The sequence below is a fragment of the Clavelina lepadiformis genome, chromosome 1, assembly GCF_947623445.1.
Source record: "Clavelina lepadiformis chromosome 1, kaClaLepa1.1, whole genome shotgun sequence".
In the NCBI taxonomy this organism is placed as follows: Eukaryota; Metazoa; Chordata; class Ascidiacea; order Aplousobranchia; family Clavelinidae; genus Clavelina; species Clavelina lepadiformis.
The window spans coordinates 7296107-7307322 of NC_135240.1; the positions used below are offsets into that span (position 1 = coordinate 7296107).

Consider the following 11216-nt stretch of genomic DNA (forward strand, 5'->3'; position numbering starts at 1 on the left):
GCAAAGTATCAACTTTGAAATACAAGGGAACAAAAAATTTTTCAAAGTAAATTACTACAAACATTGAAAGAAAATACTCCGTAAATCCTCATTTTCCGTAAATTCGTATTGGTATTTTTCCGTAATTCTTTACTTTCCGTAAATTGGCGTTGTCCAAATCTAAAGAAGGAAATTCGTAAATTTTATCGCCAAAGCTGAACACTAAGCATAGTGAATATTGTAATTCGTCTGGTTGTTTTTTCATGGGCAAAAGTTACAGATAAGCTACTAGGCCAAGATGCCTTACAATTAGAATCGTTTGTTAATTTTGTAGGTTATAGCGTATTTTAATGTTAGGGAGCTAAAAGGCATTTTTTATAAATCCTAGCCTAGGTTGTAAGGTATAATACTGAGTTTGAACTATTGACCTGGCTCTGACTACTTACGTTTTTAACATTCTGTCATTGTCAGTTCACCTGGTTGTGAGAATTGCAGAGTTCAAAGTTAAAGTACTGTACACCAAAAATTTTGAAGTAGAGCTTAGTAGAAAATGGTAAGTTGCTTAACAATTTTGGTACTGTTGTAATACAGTTACTAGAAAATGTTAAAGCCCATTTTTCTGTTTTTGTTTAATTTCTTTCAACTTAAACATTAGCCTATCATGGCCTATACTTATTTTGCATTGCTAGGAATCAAATGGAGTCATTCCTCAATTTCGACCACTTTATTCTGTGAAAGTTCCAAATGCGGCTAAAAATGGAGAAGTTGTGGAATTCTTTGTAGAAACTTTAAAGGTCTTCCAGAACATGTTATTGTTGGTGTATAAGACCATTCAACCAGTGGTTCCCAACCTTTTTTAAAACGTGAAAACTGGATCTGCTGGGCTAAACTGCCAAATAAATAGCTCAACTTTGTTAACTCGGTAGTGTAGCGATTGAAATGGTGTCAGACTTATATACAATTCAATCCAAGTGCAACATGGTGGTGCTACATTGCCAGACTGTTTTTGTATTGCTCTTGAGCAAGTATTAATGTATGAATGTTGCTTGCTTCTGGTCAATTCTTTTGGTAAACATTAACGAATTTGGGTAAAATTGCAAAAAAATAAAAAATATAGAAAATACATCTATCAGAAGATGTTCATTGACCAACATAGTAACAGAGGCTTGAGCAGTAAGGTATCAATCAATTTTGCCTTGTTGTTTATTCTAAATCCGTGTGAACATGAAAGGGTTTGGCTTGCATTTTAATAAGTCTTGTGCATGCATGTGCGGAAGCTGAAACTTATCCAGCAAATTGGCACCTTTTTCTGTTTCTATATGTGGTACCTATACAGGTTTATCTGAACACCCATCTCATATCAATGTTTCTTGGAGTTGTGTTTATAAGTGAATGAACGATTAAAAGCAAGTTCAGTTAAGAACAAGTTCTGATATTTGTAGGATTTTATTTTGGGATTTTATTACTTCTGAAAACGCATCTTAAGGAATTTTTAAATTATTCGATTAATTTTTTTAAAAACAATGGATGGCAACAGAAAAGATGTTTTTGGTTTGGGGAATGTGGTTAAAAATAGTTACTGTAGTCAATTTGACAAATTTTATATCTTCTAAGTGGTAATAAAAGGGTCATTCCATGTCAAATCACCCAATGGGTTTAACCCCTACCTCTTCGATTTTGCTGAAATTTGGTATGTAGGGAGGTCTTAGCATAATTAGCACAAATCTAAAATATTAGCTCAATCGGACCAGTGGTTTTAGAGATACAGGCCTTCGAATTTTCGAATTTTTGCAAAAACGGACGCGGCCGCCAAATTTTAGGCCCTGATATTTTGGTAACCGGTGGACCAATTTTGATGAAACTGTTGTCATTGGAAAGGTAATTTCACAAGGAATCCAAATCTGTCATTCTTTTCTTGATAGGAGCAAGTTAAATGTGTGTGACCTTTTGACCTATTGTTTGACCTTGAATTTGACCTTGTGGATCACGTGACCTTGAAATTAAATTAAGTGCAAATTATACCCTAAGATGTTACCTACAACATATAAAAAATCCAGAGATGTAATATTTTTGGTTTAATAATAAAATACACTTTAGTGGGCATGCCTGACCATAAAATGACCATTTTGAACCTTCTAATGCATTAATGTACACAAATACACTACAGGAGATATGCCATAGTTTAGTACAAATCCAAAACTTATAATCCTTATTCAAAGTATGATGTCATATTGTATTAACACTATAACAGGCTTTGCTCATATTAATTGACATATTTTAATTAATTAATCAGGCCTTCACGATGCTTTTCATTAAAATAATGCAAATTTACATAGGCTATACAAATCAATGTAAAAGTAGGCTATTAACAATATGATAATACTCCTGAAGTTAACATTTCCATTTTTTGCATAGTCCAGTTATTTTAACATTGTCAGGCTTGCCGATGCTGTACATCTGAGTGGAAAGTGTAAGAGATGGTGTGTTGATAACACAAAGGATGCTCTTCTTGTCAAACCAACATTTGTCTTCATCTCTAGGCCAATGAAAGAGCTTGGCGGGTCCATGGGGATGCATGAACTTTATACTGTAGTCCCCATGCTCGTCTGAAATATCCTCCACCAGGCCAATCCATGGTTCGTTGTCATAAAGACAGCAGACATAGTTCTGTTCGGCAATCTCAATGTCAATCAGCACTTCCGATATTCTGTCATGTTCGGCATCCGCTGTGGCGGCTACCACAACAGGAGGATCCACTTGTGTACTCAATTTATACACCGAAAGATGCGTTTGCGAAAGTGGTACAAATCTGTGAAACTGAAGAGTTCCTTTAATAGTTGTAGCAATATCGAATCGATTTCTTAAGTCTGTGTCAACTTTTGTCACTTCTTCGGGTGGGACATTGAAGAATTTGATTCCTGGAATCCTTTCAACACAGAATTCCATGATGGCTTCTATTGTCAGAATCGGATCCGTGTAGGGTCTCTGGAGACTTGCTTTGGTCAGGAGTCTCTTTACAGTTCCGCCAATACCATCACAAGCACTTTTGCCATGGGATGTGGCAAAGAAGTTCCATTCGGCGTCCAGGCCAAAGTCCTTCTGGTGGTTGCAAAGATTGATGAAGTTATGTTTGTTCTTATATTGCCCAGCACAGCCATCCGTGAAGTAGTGGACTTTCTTTACTACTGGGAACTCCTTCTTAATGTACTCAATCACCACTTGCTGGAAAGCATACACAGTCGAGGTTGAATGTTCCTTTACGTCACTTACTACACAAATGTTCCGGTGTTCTAACGTACTATCTTCATCATTGAGTTTGCAGTAGGCAACGAATGGATGCAGTGTGGCTTGTTTATTTTCCCAATGAAAACTTTGGATCTCATCCTGAACAACATATGAGTAATTTTCAGCGAAATCCCCCTGTAGAATAATCTCTTCCAATGGTTTCATTGATGATTTAAGGTCCTTCATGTATGTACTTTGAGATTTTGCGGGGAAACTGTGGCGGGTGAGTTTTAATAGCTGCGAGGAAAAGTTATCTATGAAGTCTTCTTTTGATTCCGTAATAGTGGTAAGTTTCGTGCGATCGGTGCTAATCCATTGCTGGTATGTCACGTCCTCAACATCGTTCAGTTCTTCACAGTTTTTAAGGTGATCGATGAGCCCTTCACGACCAAGGCAGTCCTTACAGTGACCCATCATACACTTTTCGTTCTCTGTAGAGCACACACAGAATTTCATAAGGTCACGAACAGAAGATTTCAAACACCCTTCTGCCATCAACTTAGGGTTCTGGTGGTACTTGCAGACACAGACAGAGTGAGTTCCTGATGATCCAGCAAGTACACACCACTTGGGACGCAAAGCCGCGAAAGACGAGAATCCAATCTTCTTTTCGGGATAAGTTTCTTTCCAGGAAGAATGCAGTTCCTTAAGATTGGATAATACCAGTCGCTTCTGATGTTGAACTTTCTCACCATTCTTATTTCGAACACTAACCGAATCTTTCATTCCAGGACACATTCGACTATTTTCATCACATTCATAAAAACCACAGACATCATTTTTAAGTTCTTCTGACAGCGTTTTGCCCTTGTTCTTATCACATATTCCCAAAATCCCCTTTTGCTTCTTCACATCACGACTTTTCTTCACTAGGTAGTTAGTGGCTCCAAATTCCTTCATAGTTCTATCTATTGTAAATGGTGACAATGTTAGTATCTGTACTCGTTCTTGGTAGCTCTGAGACTGTACAAACTTTTCTTTTAACTGTGTCATTATGCTTTGGTAACGTTGGTAATCCTTTGCGCATTTTTCATCATCAGAATCTGAACTGTATAACGGAACTTTGTACGAAAGTTCTAGCTTCCTCTTCAATGTCCGGATTGCTGATGCAAGTTTTTGTTTACCTTTAGTTATTTTAGTGGAGGTTGGCATGTGAGCGGTTTTAATTGGGGTTTCATCAAGATCAACTAATGTTATATTGAGATTGACAAACGAGCTATTCACATTTTCAGGTGAACTATTGTCGACATCCATGTGCATTGCACGCGTTTCTTCGGTTTCATCTTGTTTTGATTGAACCTTTTTCCTTTGAAGAATCATTAAACACTCTAAACACACTTTAACACCAGGTACTACAACACATGGAGGATCACTTAGTTTCTCAAACATATCCAAACTAACGACACGTAATGATTTAGTCCTAGATTTCCCCGGATGTTTATTCGTCGGATCGCAACAACGCAACGCAGCAACCTCACAAACAAAGCTGGCTTCTTTTAGACTAACTAGTCTGCTAGTGATCCACTCCGCTCGCAAGCTGTTAAGGTCTGGATAAACTCTCACATATCTCCTGTACTGTTTAAGTGTAAACATATTGTGTATATTATGCATTAGAACGTTCAAAATGGTCATTTTATGGTCAGGCATGCCCACTAAAGTGTATTTTATTAATAAACCAAAAATATTACATCTCTGGATTTTTTATATGTTGTAGGTAACATCTTGGGGTATAATTTGCACTTAATTTAATTTCAAGGTCACGTGATCCACAAGGTCAAATTCAAGGTCAAACAATAGGTCAAAAGGTCACACACATTTAACTTGCTCCTATCAAGAAAAGAATGACAGATTTGGATTCCTTGTGAAATTACCTTTCCAATGTAACCAGTTTCATCAAAATTGGTCCACCGGTTACCAAAATATCAGGGCCTAAAATTTGGCGACCGCGTCCGTTTTTGCAAAAATTCGAAAATTCGAAGGCCTATATCTCTAAAACCACTGGTCCGATTGAGCTAATATTTTGGATTTGTACTAATTATGCTAAGACCTCCCTCTATACCAAATTTAAGCAAAATCGAAGAGGTAGGGGTTAAGATTTCACTTTTTTTTGGGTGATTTGACATGGAATGACCCAAAAGTCAAATGATAATTTCATCCCAATTTATTTTGAGAAATGTGTAGAAAATGTTGGGAAGAGAATTATTATTAGCATGAGGTGAACCCATATACAATTCATACAGTTTGCTACTTCTGGTCAGTTTATAGAAGTTCTTTATGTCAATTTTTGTAGGACGGAGATGAAAGAGCATTAGTGGTTATTCGTGTTCATGATGACTTTGTGTGGCTTTTGCATTGCTTGAAGACCCAAGACAACGTTACCGGAATAATTGTAGGTTTTCACAGAAGTTGGCCGTTGGAATTGTAATTAGTTGAACCAGTTGTTATTCAACATTAGTATATTTAATAAAATTTATTGTCTCTAAATAATTATCAGTTTCCTCCGCTACCATCAGCACCGAGTACAAGTGTGCAAGCCGCTGAAAAGCGTACCAAGAAGCAAATGGGGGTTAACTCTAATGTACTGGTCGGTGACGATTATGGAGAGAACTTTCGGGCGTACGAAAAGTTCTTGACTCTCTGCATCACACATCCACGTCTTGGACACTCAAATGTTTTACAAAGATTTTTATTGGAAAAAGAGGTGACGCATTTAAAAAAAATCATCATGCCAATTTTGAGATTTGTTTTTTATTAGATTTGTGATTTCTGACTTGTATAACTTGCATAATGCATACATATAAGTTTTGAAATTTTATTTCTAGGCTCCGGCCAAGGTAAAAATACGTCAGGGAATCCTTGGAACGTTAACAAAAGCTGTTGACGATATACGTACCATGAACTTCAAAGACAGCGACAATGATTTTCATAACGCAAGGATAAACAATAATGAGAATGTGAAACATATGAAAGAAGCGGCTTCAGCATACCAGAAATACATTGACTGCGAACACAGTAAGTTCACGGTTTTTTGAATATGATAACAATATTATTAAAACGTTGTAAATACACTTGGCAATTTGTTTGAAAATATCAACTCTTCAAGTTTATGTCTAAAATATCCACAATTCATAATTCTTCTTCATCTGTTTATTTAAGGATTATCTAGTGCATATTCCGAAATCCAAAAAGCGTTAACTCAAATTGTGTCTGATCAAGGAAATAAAATGAAAATGGAAGAGTAAGAGAAAACTATGATATTAATTTATTAGTAAATCTGTTACACTTTTAGACTTAATCTTGCATTTCCAATGACAAAGAATGACAGTTTACTATATTGAAATAGTGAATACTTTAAAACATAAATCAATCATATCAACGTACAGAGATAGTAGTGGTGCATGCTTACTTCAAGACATTCTTGTCTGTTGCCTGTAGACCTTATGATGATGTCATTTGTTGCTGCTGTAGCAATGAAATTAATTGGTGGGTAATAGCAGCTTAATTGCTTGCAGGTTGTGTGAAGTCATGTGGCGCGCCGCCGAGCATGCCAGTGAAATGAGTCACGTCAATGCAACTAATCGTCAAAGAACGATGGGTGCAACATTGAAACTCTATGCTGGGTACACCCAGTCCCAGCAGGAAATGCTAAATAAACGTGTTTTTAAACTTATGGAACTAGAAAAGGCCAAGAAGAACTATGAAAAGGCTAAACCTCAGAAAAAGCAGCAGGTAAATTTCTTAATTTTATATTGAACGGTGCATAAAAATTTGCATTGTGAAGACCATGCTGAAACCCTGAATCATTATAACAACTGTACTTTGGTTGTAGTATAGTAGTAGATAATAACTTAAACACTTTATAATTTCTTTTATTCATGTAATTTTCTGTTTCTACTTTTGTAGAAACTGATAACACTGGTCAACACGATTTTTTGCGCCAAGGATTTGACAACGATTTTAGGCTAATTTGGGGTCGCTGATTTCGAAAATGACAATCATTTTTCTCAATTGGCTCTAGTTTTTGAGATATTTAGATTTTTCACTTTCGGAAATTCCACTCATGTCACACATAACGCAATACTAGGTTTCAGGTCTCAGCCAACTGTAATACACTTGGACAATAGTCAGTAATATAGTCAAATGCTTAAATATCACAATACTAAATCAATCAGTGCGTAATAAGTCTGTTTTTATATATAATTGATGGTGAATCGCTTTTTGTATGACTTTATTTTATGGCGGACGTCAGTACAATCGTGCTGAAAACACCAACATTAGTCTGCCATCAAGTTTTTCTCCCATCTGCCCTGGTATCATTCTTCCATCACCTTTATGTCCTGATGAAATCTCTCCCCTTGTTCTTCAGAAAAATTACTAAATTTGTCAGGAAATTTTTCCAAATGGGTATGGAGATAGTGCACTTAAATGCTCATATTTGCCCCTACCTGTTGGTAGGTCTCGAGCATATTTTCTACCAGCTCTGCATAGTTTTCTGCCTTGTGGTTTCCAAAAAAGTTCTTCACCACAGACAGAAAACAAGACCAAGCTTGGAATTCCACATTGTTCATGCTTGTTCCAAATTTGAGTCATTGATTAATTTGCGAATTTGAGGCCCATCAAAAAGGCCTGCTTTCAAATTTTCGGTTGTCAGTTTTGGAAAACATCTACAAAAACATTTAAAACAATCACCATCTTTATATAAAGCCTTTACAAATTGTTTCATGAGCCCCAGCCTGACATAGAGAGGTGGTAAAATGATCTTCTTTCTTTGAAACAAAGGTTCTTTAATCACATTTGCTTTGCCTACTTCCACATTATCTCTTGTGAACCATACCTTTTTTACCCTGTGCTGGGTCTTTGCCCTGCTGTCCCACAAGCACATAAAGCAGGGATACTTAGTGTATCCACTTTGCTGTCCAAGCAAAAAGTTCACCATCTTTAAGTCAACACAAATTGACCACTGGTGCTCGGCATAGCAGATCTTCCGTAAAACTAATTTCACATTTTCATACTCTTCTTTCAGTTTTGTTGAATGAGCAATTGGCAGAGATGAATAGCAGTTGCCATTATGCAACAGAATGCATTTTAAACTTCTGGTAGAGCTGTCTATAAACAATCGCCAGTCTTCTTGTTTGTAGTCTCGGACTTTCATTTTGAGGAGAAATCCAGTTATATCATTTCAATATTCAAGGTCTGCATCTTGACTGAAGAAGGGAAAGAGTTCCTCTTCTCCAGTCCGGTAAGCTGTTATCTTTGCATCCGCCTTTAGACAGTTCTTCTCCTTCAGTCTGGAAGCTAAAACCTCAGATGCTTCTTTTGATAAGTTAAAGTCTCTGATAAGATCATTAAGCTCCTTTTGTGTGAACTGTTCGGGAGTGAAAGAGCTTTCTTCGTAAATGTTTCATTTCATGCTTTTCCTCAATATCTGTTTCTTGCAAATCTGGTACTGATGTAAACGCAGGTAAGGGAATGCTTTTGCAGTGCTCAACCGGTCGCCTTACTAACTAGTTTTAAGAAAAGTAACGTTTTATTCACCTGCAACTCGAAAGAAGCAAACTTGATCAAGGTCAGCGATTCTTTCCTTCAGTGCATTAAATATTTCAAGAAATCATGAGTAATTAACGCATTTTTATCAGTACATCGACAAATAAGGCAGGTCTATTTAATGAGAATCACAATTGAGTCTATTCTGAGGTTTCAACCTAAACACAAACGATGACGTGATAGCTAAAACACTGTCACTAATGCCAGAAATAGTGAAAAATGCTGAAATAAAGAAAATAACCATATCTCGAAAACTAGAACCAATTCAGCAAAACCAATGCCAAATTCGGAATCAGCGACCTCAAATTACCCTAAATCCGTTGAAACATCGCTGGCACCTCAAAAAAAAATTTTTTTTGTTGGGCAGTGTAATGCTTTGTGAGCATTTTTTACAGCAGTAATACACAAGAATCAAGACAAGTATAATATTTAACTTATACTTCATGCGATTAGGCTGAAAATATCATGAGGAACATTGAAAAAGAATTGTCAGATATGACAGCGTTGGCGAAGCCTGAAATGGAGAGACACAATCGTCAGCGCATCCTTGCAATGCAGTCTGCTTTGACTCAAGTTGCTGATTCAGAGGTAACGTTTAGCATGTTTTTTTTCTTTATTGTTGTTGTGTCATAGTTTCTAGCCTGTTTTTTGTGTAAATGAGCAAAGAAGAACCGCGTTACAGTCAATGCACCACAATACCAGCTGACTGATTTAAAATCTGTCTAACTGTCTAATAACTGTAATTTGTGTATTCAGATTAAAAACGCTCGTGATGGATTAGCAGTCTTCACCAAATCATACTCCGAAGCGCAGAAGATGCAGATATAACCGCATTCCAAATCAATTCCATGAGAAAAAGCGAGATTCTTATCGTCTTGTGCCTTAATTGCAGTATTATGAGGACTACAACTATCTTATGCAGATGCGTTGCAGTTAAATGATTGAGTTAAAACAAGTTTCATTGTTCTGTTCCATTCCTCGTTTCAGCTGTGGTGCAAAGTGTTTTATCCACCGGTGCATTACGCTGGTAGCAGTGGTAGCCTTGCCTGAGTAAGCAGAAAACTATTGTACCACAAATACTGCTTTCAGATTGGTACCTTGTCAAAATTTGCATTTGTTTCAGCTTTTCATAATTATATTTCTTGTAATTGAACGAAATATGTTTCATGCATTCCAAAATTGAATATATCCTGCAAACTGTTCTAATGCTGAGACTATCTCTGGTGTTACCCCGTCTATGTATTATCACTTATACCATTCGCTACACTGTATATATCAACTTTTTTTCATTTGCGGACAATGTCATGTTTATTCTCTGATTTATAGATTGAAAAAAGTTCAATCATTTTCAAATTTACCTTCTAACAGTGATCATAGTAGCGAAGTGTTAGTCGGTATGTTTGGAGCATTGTTATCTGGAGATTTGCTATCAATGAATTCAGTGAAGTGTTTAATCGACCGTTAGTGTGCAATATATTATTAATTTTTTTTTGATTTTTTCACAATACAAAGTCAACATTTGACATGTTTGAAGCAGCAGCCGTGTATTTTCAACCCGCCGTATAAAGCCAATTTACAATAGAAGCACAGATAAAAGAAAATGTTACACAGATACTAGTGGAAGCACGAAACCGTTGTAAACTCCTCACTGAGGTTGCGAGAAATACGAACCCGGTGAGGCATTAATGCAAAAGAAACACATGCCAAAAAGACGCAGGATATAATCCCGTATAGGGTGAGATTCTTGAGTTTGATTCTGCCTTGCCGAGATGAAGTTGCTCTTCGAAGTTGATTTCTTGATAGGTTGATCTTTGACGATTGCCCCAATCCTGCTTTCATATGTTGATGAGAAGGAAAAGTCAAAGTTATTCTCCGAAGTGTCCAAATTTACTGCTGTGCTGCTTTCTTCCCAGTCCTTTACGTCATCTTTTTCAGCCGTGTTAGCAGTGACTACCGTATTAGCAGAATTCGTCAGGTCTACGTTTAGATCAGGTTTTGTTTCATCGTGCTTGAAGTCGAGCCTGCTTTGAATAGAGTTGTTGTGGTCTATCCCAAATTCTTTGGTTTCTGTCGATGTGATAAGATTTTCTTCATTTGCCGTTGAAAACAGACTTCCCTTTGAAACATAATCTTCTTCATTCCATCCATCATCAAATGCAGCAATCTTTTTCTCACTATTATCATCACTTGCAAAGTTATCATCTAAAACGACATCCCATTGCCTTAATGATTCTGAGTACCGAGGTCTTGTGTCTTCTTTCACAGATAGATGCCTTTCACTTAATGGAACGTCAGCAGAAACATCTTGAGTTACTTCACGTTTTGTGATGTTTAAAGCCACAAGGTCTTCAGGAGTATCGTTCAAATCATGGCAACCATCTTTTTTTGGGGGGGTTGTGCCTTGAGAT

The 11216-nt window shown here is 36.8% G+C and overlaps 1 protein-coding gene across 1 annotated transcript; it reads left to right on the forward strand.

Moving 5' to 3' along the window:
• The first annotated feature begins 325 nt into the window (after nucleotides 1–325).
• Nucleotides 326–10331, forward strand: LOC143447253 (sorting nexin-6-like). The gene is made up of 9 exons (XM_076947268.1): nucleotides 326–532; nucleotides 669–773; nucleotides 5555–5653; nucleotides 5759–5965; nucleotides 6087–6276; nucleotides 6421–6502; nucleotides 6777–6993; nucleotides 9262–9396; nucleotides 9565–10331. Exons 1-9 carry the CDS (start codon nucleotides 530–532, stop codon nucleotides 9634–9636), a joined length of 1110 nt encoding a protein of 369 aa, XP_076803383.1. The 5' UTR covers nucleotides 326–529; the 3' UTR covers nucleotides 9637–10331.
• Nucleotides 10332–11216: the final 885 nt, after the last annotated feature.

Excerpts from the sequence above, each read along its gene's own strand:
- LOC143447253 (XM_076947268.1), top strand. Across the intron at positions 5,654-5,758 it reads ACAACGTTACCGGAATAATT|TTTCCTCCGCTACCATCAGC; the intron begins GTAGGTTTTCAC and ends AATAATTATCAG. Across the intron at positions 6,994-9,261 it reads AACCTCAGAAAAAGCAGCAG|GCTGAAAATATCATGAGGAA; the intron begins GTAAATTTCTTA and ends TCATGCGATTAG.